The sequence below is a fragment of the Staurois parvus genome, unplaced genomic scaffold, assembly GCF_062004578.1.
Source record: "Staurois parvus isolate SC_StPar_1 unplaced genomic scaffold, SC_StPar_1.0 ptg000178l, whole genome shotgun sequence".
NCBI classification, from domain to species: domain Eukaryota; kingdom Metazoa; phylum Chordata; class Amphibia; order Anura; family Ranidae; genus Staurois; species Staurois parvus.
Genome location: NW_028317974.1, coordinates 2,885,061 through 2,906,389, shown reverse-complemented (window position 1 = coordinate 2,906,389; position 21,329 = coordinate 2,885,061). Strand labels below are relative to the sequence as shown.

Sequence of the window (21,329 nt, the reverse complement as noted above, 5' to 3'; positions counted from 1 at the left end):
TTTGGGAAATGTTAACTAAAATATATTGACATAATACAGTCCTGTACACACTGTCCTTGGAGCTTACAATCTAATGCCTTAGATTGTTGGTGTTACAGGGTGCTGCATGACTATCTGGAGATTGGTGAAGTGGTGCATATCAGAAGTCCATGTTCTGTGCTTTTTCTATGGCAATTTTTCTCTTTTGGAGCTAGCTTGGTGTTTTTATGCTTCCAGAATTAGTTTTCAGCCCTTTTCACTTGCATGGAGGTCTACCTCATATTCACACAGGCAAAAGCAAAGCCAGAAAATAATGGTGCTTTATAGCCTGGCAAAACAATAAATGTAGCTTTAGATAGTGGCTGTTCCTTAATGTATTTTAGACAAAAAATATTGTTTAACACCTTTTGCTATGTACAAAATTGAAAAAAGTACAGTATCTGTATATACAGTATGCCACATGGAGGTATTAAGATACTGACAACAAAGTTATAGGAATTGATATTACTGCTTAGAATTAAGCTTATGCGTATATAGGTATGTTAATAGTTACTGGCAACATTTGCTTTCTCATAACCATAACATGTTAACCCTTAAGCTGCCTATTATTTTCCATGGTCCTTACTAGGGACCAAGCAACTGTTTCCAATTACCAACTCAGCAGAACATCATGCAAGGTGACCTTGTAATTCTGACCTTTCGCATACCATAGCAGAATGGTTTTAACATTACGGATTTTTCCCCCAAAGACAATAACTTCAACATGGCCATGGGGAAACAAAATGAACACAAGCAATATCTTATGACAGGTTGTTATTACAGCTTGCTTTCTTTCCAAATCCTTGAGTTATTCAAAAATAAAAAAATAGCATCCTGAAATATCGTACCAATCACAGCTACTGTTATGAATTTTCCAAGTGCTGTAAGGCAGCCCATGTCAATACTGTCTGCTCTTTCAAGACTGAGGAGAATAAGCACATAACCTGATGGAACTGTTGCACTGTGTGTGCCATGTGTAGATCCACTTGAGAAAGTGAACTAAATGTCACTTACTGGAGATGATTTACGTAGGAAAAAACTGCATTAGCGTCATAACGTTTCATGGATTACGAGCTTGCTTGTTCTGATATCTTGATGGCCATCACTTGTTTCAGTTCAATTTCTAGTGTGAATTTAATAATGTTCTTGATCAGCATGTTAAGTTCTGGCATATGCCATAGTTATTTATTTTAAAATTGAACTCTAGGCTGTGTTTGCTGACATTTTAAACTGATCACCACTATTGCGGAAATGGTTCATCTTACTGAGGTAGCATTTTGCAGTTTAGGAATAGATTTATCTTGTAAGTAGCAAGTTAGCACCATGCTTTGTAATACAGGCTTGCTTGCAGTATTTGGGTCCAGATTGCAACAGGAACAAAACTATGGACAATGTACTCTCCTTGTGTGCTGTGAATTAAGACTGGGTATGCTAATACACTACCACAAACACATGGCTCCCAACTGTCCCTGATTGTGAAGGACTGTTCCTCTTTTAGGACAAAATTCATCTGTTCCAACTCATTTGTTCCTCTTTTTTGTCTGACCTCTGTAGACGATGTCCTGTATAAATGCCAAATCCTTTCCCTAAACTATTGCATTATCACATTATGTTATTCTAAAAAGCCAGTATGAAGGAAACTATGGATGACAAAAATGCATGTGTGAGGTTTTCCAACTCTTTTTGAATCTTAAGCTGAATTACAGGAAATAGGCTACATTTACCCTTGCCATGGGGTCCCCCTGCACTGCAAGGGTTAAACAGTCATTTAGCCTAGGGGTGCAGGGATAAGGTGTAATACTTTCTTTATCCCTGGCTTCGACAGGCTCTCTTCATGTCTCCAACCATCCATGTGACTGCTGCACCTCTCTAAGGTGCTTCAGGCTCCAGTCACATGGATAATGCGAGGTTAGTAGCTCTTCTCTGTATGTTATGACCCCAAGGGACAGGCTAGACCTTTGGGCAAAAGAGAACGGCACTAGAGTAAGGGATAGGGTAAGTAATACAACTTAGTCCCTGCACCCCTGGACTGAACAGACATTTAACCTTTGCAGTGCAGGAAGGGGGTCCCACTGCATGGGTAGAAATGATCTAATTCCCAATGTTAAACTTTAATTCTTCATGGTACATGTAACTGAGGGCATGGCATAGGTGTGTCTTTTGCCTTCATCCTAGCAATGCATAGTGTTCAGACATCAGGTCAGGAGTAACTACCTCACAGACTGTACTGTAATACATGTAACTACAGTATAGTTAATAGATTACACCTCATATATTTGCTTGGTGGTTGTGCCTGGTTTCTCCCACGACAGGCCCTTCATGTCCAATATTTACCCCTGCTGCGTATTTTGCCGCATTCTCTCTAGAAACCGCGCAATGTAGAGTAAACATTGCAGTCTGCAGGTTTCTAACTCAATTCACACTGCACAAACATCAGTCATTAATATCGCAGTGATTCAGCTAGTTTGTGCATTGCAATGTTTACTCTATGATGCCTGTCCGTTGGGGGTGCCTTTTTTGGGGACTCAGGAAATGGGGACAAATGGTGACCTTAAAGTGATTTCCTGCCATGGGGGTATAATGAGAGAAGGTTTGACAAAAGTATCATGATGGCATGAACTACCAGTCACATGACATGAAGGTGGGATCTGATTAGGGAGACTGCGTAGTCATGCATCCACAATACTTTTCTCTATCTTGTAGCCTTGAAAGCATGTTTACAAAGCAGCCAAGAATCTGGGTTTGATTTCACAAAGTGGGAATGTACATTTCCATCCATTCGAGGTTTACTTACTAGTCATTGTTAGCTTTTAAATGTTGCTGTGGGGCTATGAATCACAAGTCAAGTCAAACTGTAGCCCCACTATTCAATATCCATTGCAAACAGCTGAAAGCATTTATATTTCATTGTAACAAATAAGCACACTTTAAGCACAGTTAATTTTCCAGTAAACAGTGCCATTTCACTTTGCACTTCATTTTACAGAGAGGCACACATACAGTCCTTGTCTCAGAGAAGGAGACAAACTAAAATCTATTTCATTCCTGACAACGTGGACTGAAACTACAAGAATATGTCACAGAATATGATGTATATACAATTTCCTACTGGTTGTATCAATAAGTACTTTTCTTATTTTTTATTTTTTTAATAACCATCTCTGCACCAAGCCTAAAAGACTACAGTCAGTTCTTTGGAAAATATTTTTTATAATGTACAATGAATGCATCCATAGCTCATTAACTATGAATTTGACAGAAAGTGGCCAAGAGGAAAGTAAAATTTGGGGCACGTTAACAACCTGTGATTAGTGTGTGTGGAATGCCCCATGGCCATTCAGCATTCCTTGACTCAATGAACACTTGCATGGCCCCAGGATGTACATTGTGTCCTGCAATATGCAGCTGTGCTATAAATGAGCTAGGCATGACCCCAACACATTTAAGGCTGCTGTATAACAGCATTACATTTTAACCATTTGGCAATCAGAGCCTGACAGAATAAAGCCCATGTAACAGTAGCAAGAAGTCTTGAACCTGTTAAATAAAGATACCATTATTTCATGCTTCAGACAAAATGATATGCAGTTTTGCAAGCATTGTTTAATCCTGACCTTGAAATGTAAACTTTATGTGGGAGTATGTGAACCGCATTCTACAATTTCTGCTGTTGCTCACAATCTAAACTTCTGGCTGGACCATCATCTTCCTAACATGCACGCTCAGGACAACTTGAAAGAGGAAATGCCATGGATCTAGGGCAAGATGGTGACCCTGGTGATGGGGACCCCTGACTCTCTTTCTTCTTCTACAGCTTTTCCATGAGGTTTTCCTTAGTAGAGAGATAATCAGAGTGTGCGGTCATCAGTCACATTTCAGCTTTAAGCAGTTTCCTGTAGTTAGATACATCAAAGATTTCTGATTGGTTGTTACACCTTGTAAATTGTGTTACGAAATAACAGTAATAATGCTATATGTAAATGAAAGACCTATGCGCTGCCATGTTCTGACTATAGTAATAATATTAGAGAAAAGATTGCTGCACTCACTACTCAGGTGTACTCACACTCAAAATTAAATAAATTTAAAAATTGTGGTGCGCTATCTCATCATAAATAGAACCATAAGTTTTAGAAACACAGAATGACAGTCCAAGAAAATTTTTTTTCCAAAAATAAATGTCCAATCCAGTATATGTTGTGTTATCATCCAGCAATAATCAACACTGTGCTTGACTTGTGGACCCCACTCCCTGCTCACCTTGACCATTGACCTATAGATTATAATAGGCCAAAAACTCGCTTTATAAGAAAAATGTGTCTCCAAATTTCTGATCCGTGGAAGAAACACGCCATGGATCAGAAATTTGGAGACACATTTTTCGTATAAAGCGAGTAATAATGCTATATGTTGTGCAGTAAATCTGTGCTGAGAAGAATATGGAGGTGTGTGTGCGTGGTGGTGGTGTTGGGGGCAGGGGCTTTCACAGCACTCAGTTACAAAAGCAAGCATTTATGTAAAAAAAACCCATCTTTCTTGACATTACATTAAAAATAATAGTTGGCGGTAACATTCAATAAAGGCTAAGCAAAGATCCAAGATTTATTGTCCCCTGTACATAATTACATCAAACTATAATATTAAATCATCCAAATTATATTGCAAATGCCCAAATGAAAGTCCCACACAACTACATTTTTGGTTTCGGTCAGAGCATTACAATGCACATAGTATTTGCACCTGTGCATATTGGTACACAAAATGCACTGTATATGTGCATTGGGGTGAAATTAAAAGTGAACCGTGTGTATCATGCACTGTACATTCCCTGTTCCACACCTCCTAATTCTGTAGGTTGCACTTTATGCTATACTTATGCTATGCACACTGCCTTATGCTGCATACTGTGCCATATGTTAACTATTTGGTTCTATTTCCCCTTATTTTCCTTCCATACTCCCAATGCTGCGACTTATTTTCCATCCACAGACACCAGTGATAGGGCTTATTATACTTCCACTGGCATCAATGATGGGGTTTATTTTTCTTACACAGACACCAACAATGGGTCTTATTTTCATTCCTCCGACCGTAATGATGGTTCTTATCTTATTTTGCTTCTACTGACACCAATGATAGGATTTATTTTACCGCTGCTTACATTAACATTGGGACTTATTTTACTCCCACTAACTCTAACAGCGAGACTTATTTTACTGCCACTGACTCTAATGGTGGGGTTTATTTTACTTTCCCTGACACAAATGATGGGACTTATTTTAGTATCACTGGCTCTAACAGTGAGACTTATTTTACTGCCACTGATACTAATGATTGTACTTATTTTGCTCACGCTAACATTAAGACTTAGTTTATTCTAACTGACTCTAAGGTCCTTTTCACACAAGTGATCCGATCAGGTCAACCTGTCAGTTTTTCAGACAGTCCTAATTGGATGGTCTATCCATTCTTATAGACAGATGGTTGTACACATACTATTGTCTGGTTATACCTTCCTAACTCTAGGTCTGATCCAGTCCGCTGAAAAAAGAAGAGACGGCTGGGGATCTGTCCTCTTCCATTAGGCGGAATGGATTGGAGGGTAGTCGGGTGTAAGGGGACAGCCAAAGAGCAGAGTGGGCCCTTTCTGTGTTTGCTCTGCAGAAACTAAGCGAGCACTGATGTGTCATCTGCCCACTCTGCTCTGATCAGCAGGGGATCTGTGGGCAGATCCTTTCTGATCAGAACAGATTCTGCACAGAATCTGCCCCAGAAAGGGGCTCAATAGTGGGACTTATTTTATTTCCAGTGACACCAATGATCGGACCCTTTTTAATACCACTTATTTTGTATAAAAATAGCAAACTAGGGGGGCGCTACAAGCCATATGCCATGAAGCCACACTCACTTTATTAGCCACAGCCCCTGTGTCCAGCAGGCACAATTTATTCATATACACAGATGTCATTTCTAATTATTTTCAAATGTGAGTAGCCAGGATACATATTTATAAAGTCTAGAGTGGGGAAGAGTTAACATTTCTGTCAGGGTTTATTTCTGTCTGTGACCCCCTGTAGGGAGATTCTCTATAACTTTCTGCTTATGATTCCCATACAAGATCTAAGGGATGTAATTGTCACTGGAACAGGAAGGTGACACATCCCCGTGAGGGACATACAGTAGATGGCAGTAAACAGATCCACTCTGCTCTATCCAATAAAACAAAAAGTTTTGGCTGGAGTTGCAACATTCTTGTCAACACTGTGTTGGTCATAGGATGTTTAGTATAAGCAGTTTCCAAAATAGACATATGGCTAGTGGTGCAGTCTGATTTATATACAGTAAATCAAAGTCCAAGGGCTTAGTACACACTAACAGCCACTGGGTACATACATATGCAAGTCAGCCAGTATTCCAAAATGTTCAGTGTCAAAAACCTGATGTTTTGGATCACATTGAGGCCTCATGCAATCAGGATGTTTTGCTGTTCCTCCAGGGGAGGAAAACGCAGCTTAAAAAACACGCCTAAAGCTGCGTTTTGCATGCAGGTTTATGCATGGTCACACTTTTGGTATTAATGCATTCATTTGGCCAGAATAGTAATTTATTCTGACCATTAGAATGCATCAAAGCGTGAATGTGCATAAACGCACCTCTTCTAAATATGCAAGTGATGGGGTTTTTTTTCCTGCCTTTAAATACTCGTGCCTCTAAACACCTGCAAACACTTACCGTGCCTTGAAAAAGTATTTATACCCCTTGAAATTTTCCACATTATATCATGTTACAAGCGAAAACGTAAATGTATTGTATTGGGATTTTATGTGATAGACCAACACAAAGTGGCACATAATTGTGAAGTGGAAGGAAAATGATAAATGGTTTTCAAAATTGTTGACAAATATCTGAAAAGTGTGGTGTGTATTTATATTCAGCCCCCCTAAGTCAATACTTTGTAGAACCACCTTTTGCTGCAATTCCAGCTGCAAGTCTTTTTGGGGATGTCTCTACCAGCTTTGCACATCTAGAGAGTGACATTTTTGCCCAATCTTTGTAAAATATCTCAAGCTCTGTCAGATTGGATAGAGAGCGTCTGAACAGCAATTTTCAAGTCTTGTCATAGATTCTCAATTGGATTTAGGTCTGCCATTCTAACACATGAATATGCTTTGATCTAGACCATTTCATTGTAGCTCTGGCTGTATGTTTAGGGTCATTGTTCTGCTGGAAGGTGAACCTCCGCCCCAGCCTCAAGTCTTTTGCAGACTTTAATAGGTTTTCTTCTAAGATTGCCCTGTATTTGGCTCCATCCATCTTCCCATCAACTCTGACCAGCTTCCCGGTCCCTGCTGAAGAAAAGCATCCCCACAGCATGCTGCTGCCACCACCATGCTTCACGGTGTGGATGGTGTATTCAAGGTGATGTGCAGTGTTGGTTTTCCGCCACACATAGCGTTTTGCTTTTAGGCCAAAAAGTTAAATTTTCGTCTCATCTGATCAGAGCACCCAGAGCACCTTCTTCCACATGTTTGCTGTGTCCCTCAATGGCTTTCTTTCAACATTGGCTTTCTTCTTGCCACTCTTCCATAAAGAACAGATTTGTGCATGGCTAATAGTTGTCCTGTGCACAGATTCTCCCACCTGAGCGGTGGATCTCTGCAGCTCCTCCAGAGCTGTCATGGGCCTCTTGGCTGTTTCTCTGATTAATGCTCTCCTTGCCCGGCCTGTAAGTTTAGGTGGACGGCCATGTCTTGGTAGGTTTGCAGTTGTGCCATACTCTTTCCATTTTCGGATGATGGATTGAACAGTGCTCTGTGAGAGGTTCAAAGCTTGGGATATTTTTTATAACCTAACCCTGCTTTAAACTTCTCCACAACTTATCTCTGACCTGTCTGGTGTGTTCATTGGCCTTCATGATGCTGTTTGTTCACTAATGTTCTCTAACAAACCTCTGAGGGCTTCACAGAACAGCTGTATTAATACTGAGATTAAATTACACACAGGTGGACTCTATTTACCAATTAGGTGACTTCTGAAGGCAATTAGTTCCACTACATTTTAGTTAGGGGTATCATAGCAAAGGAGGCTGAATACAAATGCACGCCAGACTTTTCAGATATTTATTTGCAAAATATTTTGAAAACCATTTATCACTTTCCTTCCACTTCACAAATATGTGCCACTTTGTGTTGGTCTATCACATAAAATCCCCAAAAATACATTTTTGGTTGTAACATGAAAAAATGTGGAAAATTTCAAGGGTTATGAATACTTTTTCAAGGCACTGTATGTGTGCATGGACACATAGGCTAACATAGAGCGGCTTATAGGGGCAGAAAAAAATGTCAAAATCCTGTAAAAGCAGCTTTTTGACATGCTTTGTGCATGAGGCCTGATGTGAATTACACCACTTAAGGCAATGATTCAATTAGCTATTAGAACTTGAAAACTGCATAATTATCAAAGATATGTAAACCAGACTAAATCGTCTTTTCTTTACCTCCTGCTTGTATAATAACTAGAACATCATGTATGGGCATACCTCTATATCCCAGCAAAGCAAGATCTATCTCTGCTTCTACAGCGAGACTGCTTAAAGGCAGCACCTGGGTAGTGAATTCAGTCCAGGACTAATGCACATATACTCTTCTGTGGAACATAATTGCGGTATTGTTTGACAAATAGACATCTGTAGTGTTACGTAAGGAATGCTGTTATGTGTGTTTTCTTTTCTCCATTTAGAGATGACTACCAGGAAGATGGGTTCTGTCAGCCCTACAGGGGCATCGCCTGTGCCAGATTCATTGGAAACAGAAGCATTTATGTGGATTCCCTCCAGATGCAGGGTGAAATTGAAAACCGAATTACAGGTAAAAACTACAAATCACTAGATAGAATTTTTCACATTTCCTAGAACTATATGATTTACAGAATCATATAAAAGTTATGATCAGTACAAGGTAACAACCCAGTGATCTATAAAACTTACAGCAGGGTGACCATAAAGGAAGCTTGTCTTGAAATTTATAAGCCGCTCTGCTTGCGAAAATACTAGTTGCTTAGCTGACATGCTTATCCAATGTCTAAAGTTACCCTGAGCAGGATGCACATCAGGAGTTCTGACTAAGGCTGGCCATACATTATACAATTTTCTCGTACAATTTTCCTCTAGTTTGACCAAAACCATATAATATGAGGTCAAACCTAAACACTTTGCATGCAGCCAGGCAGGTGCTTGCACTACATAGCTGAAGGTAAATACTAAAGGAAATTGAACAAGAAAATTGTATAATGTATGGCCAGCTTTAATTTCGTGAACATCTGTAGAAACGCACCATAACATATATGCTGTGTGTTGTGGTGTGCTATGTTAAAAAAAATGGCGCAAGGGCATTTTTCATCTGTTTTTATATGCTGGTAACGCATTCTATATGAAATTAGTGCATGTTCAGTAACACACCACACTAGACCAGAAAATTGTGATGGGGACTTTATTATGATTGCACGTTCTGGCTGTTTCCCTTTCTGGTGGATTCTGTAAGTGGTTTGAGCTGTCCCTTAAATTCCAAAATGTAAATTAACAGAAATCCAAACACGCTGTACTAGTAAATAAATATGGATATGGGGAACTATACATTTTACAAAAGCAGTTACATCTACTAAATGGATCTAAAAAATTCTATAGTATTTGCACATAGTGCGTGTGTTTTGTGAAATTTTAAAGTCCCAAGAATCAATGATCTACATGATTCAGACCAAGCTACCCACTCCTTCCTTTTTTGTGTTTGAAATTCTTACGCTGTGTAAAGTATAATATGAAATATTTTCAGTACAACTAAGTTAGTTAAATTTTTCTAAGCAGCAGTTATATTTCACGGTGAAAGTTAGTGAAGTCAGACTGCAACAGCCTTCTGCTTTGTATTTGACATAATATAGAGCTATTATTTGGCGCCCTCTAATGTTAAAGTCAGCTAAAACACCATTTTCACATGTACAGTATATCTTTAGCACACTATGTTATACAGTTTTAATGTATTTTTAGAGGTCATAAAACATTTACATTTAAATGCTACATGTACTTCAGTAGTTTTTGCTTTATAAAGTATCATTCTAAATCTGCAGTTCTATATATCCTCTTGCAGATATAAATATAGCTTCATGCAAATCACATTATAATGTATGAGACGTTATGTCTACATATTAACTACTCCACTTAAAATGTAAGCAGTTGATGATTTACTCTATATGTTACTTGTTATAACAGCTCAGATACATTTCTTGTCATAGTGTAACACAAATTTAAATATAGAAAACTAAATATATAAATCTATATATAAATACATTTTTTCTGAAGTATTAGTCCTCATGCATACTGGACATTTTTACAGCTGGTGTTTTTTTCTACAGCCAGTAAACTCCCCAGCATGTTATACTATGTGTCCATGCACACATAGGCTTTAATCAGCATTTTTTGCCAGGGGCGTTTTTTGGCTCGGAAAAAAACAGAACTAGTGAGTTTCTAGAATTGCTTTTTAGTTGTAAAAACACTCTAACGTTGGTAAACTTGGAAAAACATGGTAAAATGCTGCAAACCGGCATTTTTTTTTTAGAAAATGTTTTAATTTTTTTGTAAAAAAATGCAAATCAAGAAAAATACGGATAAATGCTATTGCAAAAACACAAAAAAATGCAGAAAACCGCATTTTTAACGTGACTTTATACAGCTAACGCTACTGGCGTTTTTAAAGTGTACATGAGGACTAAGTGTTCCCTTTTTCTCCTTTTTTTGTCTTATAACATAGACAGTTGGAGCACATGTACCTGATTGTCTGATGTACCTGTTAATATTACAAGCCAAGACCATGGAATTACATATGTTGTAGACTGCATATTTGCCTGTTTTGTTTCAAATGCTTGCATATTTTCTTGAAATTTCTGTTATGATCAAGAATGTTCAAATTTTGCATGTTACCACGTGGGAACTATAGAGATGGTGTAATGGTGTGTCTATATTAACATTGTAGAGCACAAGTAATATTTCTTATGTCTATGCTATGTCAATGTATATTTATATATATATATATATATATATATAAAGTGGAACTTCAGAGGAAAAAAAATGTGACTTTTGGTGTGTAGAAGCAAGGCACTTCTAGATTCAGATCACTGATGTGTAAGATAAAATCATAGTTTCATTCATGCTTGAAAGTACAGCTTGTGCTGTATTTCTGGCACTGTGTGAAAGGTATGAAAGCTATAGGAGCTGCTTCTCTCATACAGTGAAGAAAACCTGTTGTTTATTCGTTTATTCTCCCTTTATTCTCACCTTGTATATTCACAAAACACAGTGGGTTTGATTTAGTAAAGGCAAATAGACTGTGCACTCTGCAAGTGCAGTTGCTCATGATCTTAGTAAATGAGGTAAAGCTTCACTGTGCAAAGAGAAGCCAATCACATGCAAGGAAAATAATAAAAAAAAAAAACAGCATTTTTGCTTGGGCATGATTGGATGATGGAAGCCAGCAGAGCTTCGGCTCATTTACAGAGCTCTTTGGAGCAACTGCACTTTGCAAAGTGCACAGTCTATTTGCCTTTAGTACATCAACCCCTTTTATTCTGTTCCCAGAATACAAGGCCCATGTGAATGGACAAGGAGAAATCCTGTTGTTTACCTGCTGTTCATCTCCCACTGTCCATTCACATAACACCTTGTCTTCTGTGAACAGAAGACAAGGCATTTTTTGAATGAACAAGGGGGGAGGAAGAACAGGATCCTTTCACTGTATGAGAACTGCAGCTCTTGTAACCAATGCATAGAAAGTACAGGATTCCTGGATTTCTGCTTTGAAGCAATTTTTTTAAATTTTAGTTAAAAGAAGTTAAGTGGCAAAATTATTGTCTGGAAATTACTTCTGTCAGTGTGACACCCATACAAGAAATGCAGAGTTGAGGTTGTTAGGCACAGACAGCAATTCAAATCACAATTGTTGTCTGTGTCTTCAATTGAGAGATTTCCCTTCATTTCCTGTCCCAAAAGGGATACGAGTTACAATAAAAACCTGACAGAGGCTATAACCCCTCCATTTTCTATCCAGCACAGATTCAAAAATCTTGGCTTGAGTTGAGCTTTAACAAGGTAATGAACACAATTTATAGAGCAAATTGGTTCACTACTTTGCTACAAAGGATCATATTTGTCACAAAGATGAATTTAGAAATTAAGAAGTAAGTTTAATTAGGCTGTTGTTTTCTTTCTAGCGGCATTCACCATGATCGGCACATCTACCCATCTGTCAGACCAGTGCTCGCAGTTTGCCATTCCATCATTTTGCCATTTTGTCTTCCCGCTTTGCGATGAACGTTCTAGAACCCCAAAGCCAAGGGAGTTATGCCGGGATGAGTGTGAAGTACTGGAAAATGACCTGTGCCATCAGGAATACAACATTGCTCGCTCCAATCCTCTTATACTCATGCAACTGCACCTTCCAAACTGTGAAGAACTGCCCCTACCAGAGAGCCCGGAGGCTGCAAACTGCATGAGAATTGGAATCCCAATGGAAAGGATGAACAGATGTAAGTTGCTGGTTTTACCCATTTTATAGCTCGGCGTGTGTGGCTGTCAGGCATCTTTCTTCCATTATGAAGTATTCATCTGAAGTGCAGTACACATATGTGGCCTGGTTCTGATTTGTAGTGTGTGCTGATCTTATGCATGGGTACAAGGTCATAGGTGTAATGGGACCTTCCATAGAAGTGCTCTCTCCCAGCATGCTCTGCTGGATGTCATTGAGGCCCACATAGAAATAGTTTCACTGATTAGTATGAGATAATGGATCATGTTACATCAAGACACACATTATCTGCACATTGTTTGTAAATATTCTTCAAAGACAGCTTGGCTGATGTATAACATTGCCTGTTTCTGTCCTGTGGTTACTCTTCATGTTTAGCATGTGTAAATGCCGTGACACTAGCACCAGATGTGCAGGGCTAATACACAATCCAGAACTAGCTGCAAGAAGAACCAGAAGACATGGTTTCAAAACAGCAGCACAAAGACCTGTCCCAGGGCTCAATGGAAGGCCATTTGATCATTTTACCAAAGTAGATTGCTCTCAGTCACATCTGAGACTAGCTCTCCTTAGTTAGGGCTACTTTTCCAAATGAGACAAAACATTTTACATGTCTTATTTTATAGAGATTTGTTCATGCCCCAGTGTGGACCCTTAGACAAACACACCTATGAAATTCACTGCTACGTGCTGGTGAAATCTTATATTGTACTATATACTATATAATATAAAATATACCAAGAATATAAAGTATAGTCCAGGCCATGTATTCCATTTTGAGACAGGAAGCCTTCTTTTGTTTTTAAAATAGGTTGGTCATGCAAGATGGACAAATCCAACTGGCCAAATGATAAAAAAGTGCACAAGTAGAGGTTACCAGTGTGGACCTCATCATATCAACAGTTAGCAGATCAAGAAAAACAAACAGCTAAAATGGAGTGCATGTCTGAACTCTTCCAGTAAATGCTGGGATATGTTGGTCAACCACTATTGACAAATTAAGGACATGTATGGAGACAAGAACGGCCAAGGACAAGCTGACAGTGATAATGTCAGTGACCCTTTGAAAATATGTATCAAACACCACTTTTTACTTGCGTTTGTATAAAAATAAAAAAAAATCCCCCTCTCAACCCAGAAAACAATTTGGTGTATTGGCCTTTAAACCAAAATGATGTGATATGATATTCAACCAGAACCCCGTGTATCATATTACTACAGACCAAACACAAGTATCGAATAGTTAAAAAAATATGTACGTACAAGCAAAACATGTGCAATTGAATAGGAAACATTCTAAACATGTATATATTGTAAACTGCGCTCTTTACAACTTATTTATTGTCCATATAGCTCCCCCCCCCCCACCAAAGAAAAAAAAACACATCCATATACAATCTGCAACAAATATCGACATGTCCTTGAATCCATATCATTTTTGGCAGGTAGCTCACAATTACTCAATATGCCATCACTGTCAACAGCATTCATGAATAATACAGTTTTTAAAGTCTTAAATTGACACTTAACTGTGTCTATTCAAGTACAGGGGTTAGACAAAAAATGGAAACACTACATGATTTGCAGGTGTGAAAGTGACAACATGTTTCCTGACACCTAGTTAACAGGTGGGAAGCCTCACTTTCCTCATTCACTGCGTGTTCTGCTAGTAGCACAGAGTTATGTCAGAGCTTGCTGAGCTTCAAAGGCTTCATGGGACTGAGATAGAGCTCTGCATTCACTTTTGTAGCAGTTGTTTCCTTATTCCAGGTCACAATCGTGCGCAATTTCCTTTTGTCTCTTTCGGTCAGTTGACCATGCCGTAACTGTTTATGCTTATCAGAAGACGTTTTCCCAGAAACTGTGTATGCCGTCACAACCTTTGATACTGTACCTCACGACATAGCAAATAACTTCTGCTTTAAACATGAAACTTCATCACTTTCACACCTGCAAATCATGTAGTGCTTCCATCTTTTTGTCTAACCCCTGTGTGTATTCTTAACTCCCTGTGCCTGCGTGGGTTTTCTCTGGGTTCTCCGGTTTCCTCTCACACTCCAAAGACATGCTGTTAGGTGAGTTGGCTCCTGTCTAAATTGGCCCTAGTATGTGTATGTATGAATGTAAGTTAGGGACCTTAGATTGTACGCCCCTTGAGGGTTAGGGACTGATGTGAATGTACAACATATATGTAAAGTGCTGTTAAATTGACTGCGCTATATAAGTACCTGAAATAAGTTAAACAAATAAAAAAACTCAAAAAAGTGACCTGATGCTGTCAGTCTCCTCCAAATTTAAATTTTTTTTTTGCTGTGATCTGACTTTGTGGTAGAGGGTGGCTGCATTCCTTCTCCATGGTCCCAATGTATGTAGGTACATAGCCACCATCTAGTTTCCAAGATGGACTAGGGACTATGGGATTTGTAGTGTGCATAAAGCAGTGTATATGACCACAGCACAACTGCCAGTAACAGCACTTCCTGCTGCAGGCTGGCTTTGCAATTAGCAGTGGTATTATTCGCCTGCCATAGGCACTTTAGTTGGCTGTTAGGTTGCATATCTGATAGACCTGATAAGGAAGCTCCTATTGCTGACTGACAATGCTAATTAAAAGGCAGAGACTTCAAGCTGTCAGCCTCCAACAGGAAGACATTTTTCAACATGTTTACGGAAAAATGTTGTGCTTAAGAAAACTGTATACAGTGAGGGATGGTGCCAGACGGTCTGAAAAATATGGTTTACATACACTTTAATAAAGACTGCAGGACACTGTTAGATGGGTTTCTGGTTGAATGTTATAACTATTTGTTAGATGTTATTACTGGCAGACTCCAGACCTTGGGTGGAATCTGGAAGCCATTTTAGGGTATTTGAAGCAAAATGTGTGTATACATTGAACTAAATTTAAAGTTAAAAAAGAGAAAAACAAATCTTAAAGCTAATGAGTAAAGATAACCTCTTTTAGCTGTACAATGTGATCACTGAGCTATCGGTTAAATTATGTGGCATCTGTTAAATGTCAGTCTCTATTTCTTATGTGCAATAAAAATTATGCAGGGTCCTTTAAAAGCTTGTATTAATATTATATTATTATACAGGATGTATATAGCGCCAACAGTTTGCTTAGCGCTTTACAATATAACGGGAGACAGTACAGGAACAATACAGTTCAATACAAGAGGGTTAGGAGGGCTCTACTCCTTGGATCTTACAATCTAATACTATATTTACAAAAAAGTGCTTTTTCTTCTTTCTTCAGATCAGCAGTGTTACAATGGTACTGGTACTGATTATCGAGGGTCAGTCAGTGTAACCAAGTCTGGACACCAGTGTCAGTCATGGAACAGCCAGTTCCCGCACAGTCATCAGCTGTCTGCTGCAGAATATCCAGAAATTGGTGGTGGACATGCATATTGTCGTAACCCTGGCGGCCAGATGGAGGGTCCTTGGTGTTTTACACTGAACAAGAATGTGCGCACAGAGCTGTGTGATGTGCCTGCTTGCCGTATGTATACAAATGGACAAAAGTGTAAACTTAATTGAAAAAAATGTTCTTTAATAGCATTTCATTGTCCATTTAGCTAAGAGGGTATGGAAGCAGTCTGTTATGTGAAAATAATTCTTTCAACATTTACAACGTTAAGCCAATGCCTTTCAATCAGCAACAGCATTGTCAGTCTGCCACATATACTTTTTTAGTTGGCTATTGGGCTGCCTATCTGATAGACCCCAAAAGCAGCAGAACAACCAACTGAAGGAGTGCACAGGGCAAGTTGACAACACTTCTGCTAGTTGTGAAGCAGTGGCGCTGCGTTGTCTTCCTGAAAAAGGAAGTTCATTTTTTTTTGCTTCAGAAATCTGTACACAGTGAGACAAGATTCTAAACAGACTGAAAAAAATTGATTTTTGGTGTACATACACTTCAGCCAGGGACTCATCAACTGAAGAAGATTCAGTATTCTCCAGCTTCGCTCTGCTTTTACTGAGGTGTTACAGTGGGTATAGCAGATTGTTGTGTTGTGATATTTTGACAGTTATGAGGATTACATTTAGGATCAGCATGAAGCAATACTTCATGCATAGTATGTTTATTGTAACCCATCCTACACTGTGGTTTCTAAATCAATTTTAGAATTTAGTTATTCAGTCCTTCTACTGCACCTTTAAACGACTTTATTGTACTAGTTTATCTATTTTATTTTATTTCCATTTGCTTTACTATACAATTTTGGCAACAAGTATTGTAATGTTCACAGGTACCCGGGATAACACAAAGATGGAAATCCTGTACATATTGGTTCCCAGTATTGCTATCCCATTGGTCATTGCTTGTCTGTTCTTCCTGGTCTGCATGTGCCGCAATAAACAGAAAGCATCAGCTGCTACACCACAGAGACGTCAACTGATGGCCTCACCTAGCCAGGACATGGAGATGCCTCTTATGAACCAGCACAAGCAACAGGTAAATCTAAATATTCTTACAGCTAATGAGGACTTTTATCAAAATTGTCCAGGCAACTTCAACATGTTGAATCTTTTTTTATGTATGATATATAATACAGTGTTGCATATGTATTATTATTTAACCAGGTAAGTAATTAGCAAAATGTAATGCTTTTATTAACATGCAGAAATGTTCAGCTTTTTTACTCTCCTACAAGTTAAAACCCAATTGAACTGTCATGTAAACCGGAACTCCAGGAATTATATTTTTCTAAGCTTACATTGATCCAGCATGGATCAATGTATGTATGCATATATGAAATTTGGAAGGATGCTGAAAATCACTAGTAATCAGCGCTACATACAGTGATAGCCATAATGCATTGGGCACTGCTCCAGCAACTTTAAATGCATGAAGAATACAAGGGGTGACTTGTTTGGCATCACAGCTATTCAGGTGATTTTTTAATTTTTTTTCATTGTATTTTATTTTATTTCCACTGAATACAAGGCATTCTCAGATTGAAGGAGGAGGAGAAGAAGGGCGGTTTACATCTTGATTTCCACCTTGTCTAATCAGAGAGCTACTTGATTTTCTTACAAATAGTGCCTAATAAACACTGATTTCCCAAAACACGTATCTGATTTGTAATGAAAATGCCTACAGTGAAGCAGAGAAAGTAAAAAAACCCAATGGAAAAATACATGTAAAATGGCTGTAATTATATGAATGTGAAGGCCAAAAGGCAGTCATTTTAAAGTAGGTCATAAGTAATTTTGGTCTGCAGTATATCCCTTCCTATTCTACGTAACCTGATTGTGGGCATTCTCTGGCCATTGTAATGGCGCTGTACTGCAGTACATTGGGGCATCTGTATGCAGGAAGTGTTATTGATTAGCTGCTCAGCCAAAAGTAGTCTGCCAGTATCACTGCACACAGGTCTTGCCTTGCTGGCAGGACTGAGCTCAGTAGGTAGACCAGTGGTTTCTACAGAGAGGGCCCACAACCATAGTCAGGTAAGTATAAAAATGGGGGATTGTCTATAGTAGTTTAGGTTAGATAGTAGAGGTAGGGTGATAAATAGACTAGGTCAGAAAGTGACTTTGGGTCCACTTTAACAATTTTTGTATATGTATTTAGTTTTCTTATGAAGGCATTCTAAAAAGGTTGTGTGTGCATTTGGTTATGAAGTTGTTTATTCTTTATTCTTAGGTCAAAGTAAAAGAAATAAACCTGTCCACTGTGAGGTTCATGGAAGAACTGGGTGAAGACCGTTTTGGGAAAGTATATAAAGGTCATCTCTTTGGTACTGCTCCTGGAGAACAGACACAAACAGTTGCCATTAAGACCCTGAAAGACAAAGTAGAAGTGGCTCTTCGAGAGGAATTTAAACATGAAGCCATGATGAGATCCAGGTTGCAGCACCCAAATGTTGTCTGCCTTCTTGGTACTGTGACTAAGGAACAGCCCATGAGTATGGTATTTAGTTACTCTCCGCTCAGTGACCTTCATGAGTTCCTGGTAATGAGATCTCCACATTCTGATGTAGGCAGCACAGATGATGACAAGACTGTGAAGTCTACCCTGGAGCCAGCTGATTTCCTCCACATCGTTACCCAGGTAGCTGCAGGGATGGAATTTCTGTCGAGTCACCATGTTGTACACAAAGATTTGGCTGCCAGAAATATTTTGGTCTTTGATAAATTGGCTGTGAAAATTTCTGATCTTGGCCTGTTTCGAGAAGTGTATGCTGCAGACTACTATAAGCTAGTGGGGAATTCAATGCTTCCAATAAGATGGATGTCCCCAGAAGCAATTGCATATGGAAAATGCACTATTGATTCTGATATCTGGTCCTATGGTGTGGTGTTGTGGGAAATCTTCAGTTATGGCTTGCAGCCATATTGTGGATATTCCAACCAAGATGTAATTGAAATGATAAGGAACCGCCAACTGCTTCTTTGCCCAGATGACTGTCCAGCCTGGATATATTCACTTATGCTCGAGTGCTGGAATGAATTTCCTGCCAGAAGGCCTAGATTTAAGGATATTCACACAAGACTAAGAACATGGGAAAATATGTCTAACTATAACAGTTCTGCACAAACGTCTGGAGCAAGTAACACAACACAGACAAGCTCACTTAGTACAAGTCCAGTTAGCAATGTCAGCAATGCTAGATACGTTGAACTGAAGCCTAAAGGGCGCCCATTTCCACAACCACAGTTTTTACCAATGAAAGGACAGATTAGACCAATGGTCCCACCCCCTCAGCTCTACATTCCAGTCAATGGGTATCAGCAGATGGCTGCATACTTTTATCCAGTCCAGATACCAATGCAAATGGCTCCTCAGCAGATGCCACCACAAATCATTCCAAAACCTGGATCACATCATAGTGGGAGTGGTTCCACAAGCACCGGTTATGTAACGACTGCACCATCAAATAACTCCATGGCTGACAGAGTGGCTCTTTTAGCTGATGGAAGTGATGAGGCACATGTAACAGCAGAGGACGTGTCTCAGAACCCTGTTCAAGAGGAGGAAGAAGGTTCCGTACCAGAGACAGAATTGCTGGGGGATAATGATACTTCCCCATTAGATGAAACAGATATTCAGTCAGAAGCTTAAAACTCCTTTAGTTTATTAGAAGGCTTCTTCTTGATTTGAATAGTACGATTAAGTGAGTCAAATAATTCATGTGGTGCCTATATTCGAAGCTAAAGCTATTGTTTTCCTTAGTGTTGGCAGCAGCAACACACAGGATTTCCAAAAGGTACGCCATTTTAAAAATAAAAATGTACTGTTGCTGTGCAACATACGGCCAATGCACAACATGTGTAACCCAGACTGTGATTGTAAATTTAATAGAAAGTACCATGTTCTTTTTTTAGGAAAAAAAGGAAGAGTGCAAATGAAATGGACTCAATGCATAAACTGTATCTTTTATTTTTCAATATCCTTGCAACATTATTTTACAGGGTGAGCTTATTATTTTTAAACATGAGCCACAGTGGCTACTAAGAATCTACAAAGGTCGCAAAGTATGACAAAATGGAGTTTATGTCAGATGACTTTTGCACCAGTATGGAGAGAACGTTTCTGCTTTGGTTTCTTCACACCACACACACTTCATCTGTATACAAGTTGGGAAAACAGGAGGTGAAAAAAATGTACTAAAGACTAATGTCCAAAAAGCATTGCTTGTAACCTGAATTAGGGTCTGAATTTATTTGTTTTTTTAGATTAGTTTTTAACTAGATTTGAAAACTGATTTCAAGGTTTTTTACTTTTTACTGAAAATAAGTGCCTTTGAAAGAAATCAGTTCTAGTTATGGCCCACAAATCTTCAGTTTTTAACTGAAACTAAACAGTGTTTTTCGGGTTGCTGTTCTAGTTGTGCCATTTTGAAAAGTAAATCATGTACAGTTTTGAAAATGTAATTTATGTTTTATCACCTTTTTATATACCCTTTTTTTAAATGGAAGTGTTTTGATCCAAAAAATACTTTTATAATTTAACTGTTTACATTTTCCATCCTTGATACAGTTTATTGTGGAATTTTTGTGTTTTTTATGATATAAAAGTGTAAACAGGTCAATTCATTTCATGCCTTTGTTTTTGTTAAAAACTTACAAGCTGCACATTTTGCTGTATCAAAGTGCATACTAGAATTGTTTTTTGGAAATTCGAAAACAAGGGAGTTTTTAATAAAGGTTGTGCAAAAATGGGATCTAAAATGTTCCAGTTTTTCTGACATACAGAGGAGATTAGAGAAACTATGCAAAAGTAAAGAGATTCTCCATTACAAAAAAAATAGGTACATTTCAAAAGGAGAATATTAGCTGTCTTGGTGCCTGCTGCCAGCTGTGAAGTCTCCCCGCGTCTGGCCAGTACCACATATTAGACATCTTAGAGAAAGCTGGCATGGTACCGGGCACTTTCAACTACAGTTCAGCACATTTCAGAAAAAGATGAGACAGCTATTAGTTCTATTTTTATTTGACTGGAGAGCATTTTAAATGGAATTTCAGGAAAAATGCAATTTTTACAGTTCCCTCTGAACCCCTGTGCCCACTGTTTAAACTACTTTTTGGACTGAAATCTGGCAACAAAAACTAAATTCTTCTTGTAGGCAATAAATAATTTTCAGTTTATACCACAATACATTGGAAGAGGGAATTTATCACCGATATTACTATACAGAGAGGCCCTTCGGCTGGTAACACAAGGGCAATTTTGTTCATGGCGATTACATCCCTGTTTTGTTCAAATTATTTATTTCTAAAAGAAAT

The 21,329-nt window shown here is 38.6% G+C and overlaps 1 protein-coding gene across 1 annotated transcript in view; it reads left to right on the top strand.

The window, feature by feature from the left end:
- The window catches only part of ROR2 (ROR family WNT receptor 2), a 198,529-nt gene extending 177,755 nt beyond the window's left edge, over positions 1–20,774 (top strand). The window contains exons 5-9 of the mRNA XM_089677152.1: positions 8,761–8,888; positions 12,277–12,591; positions 15,850–16,095; positions 16,847–17,052; positions 18,247–20,774. Coding sequence (XP_089533278.1) covers positions 8,761–8,888; positions 12,277–12,591; positions 15,850–16,095; positions 16,847–17,052; positions 18,247–19,665 — 2,314 coding nt within the window. The 3' untranslated portion in view covers positions 19,666–20,774. The remainder of the gene's footprint in view (positions 1–8,760; positions 8,889–12,276; positions 12,592–15,849; positions 16,096–16,846; positions 17,053–18,246) is intronic.
- Positions 20,775–21,329: the final 555 nt, after the last annotated feature.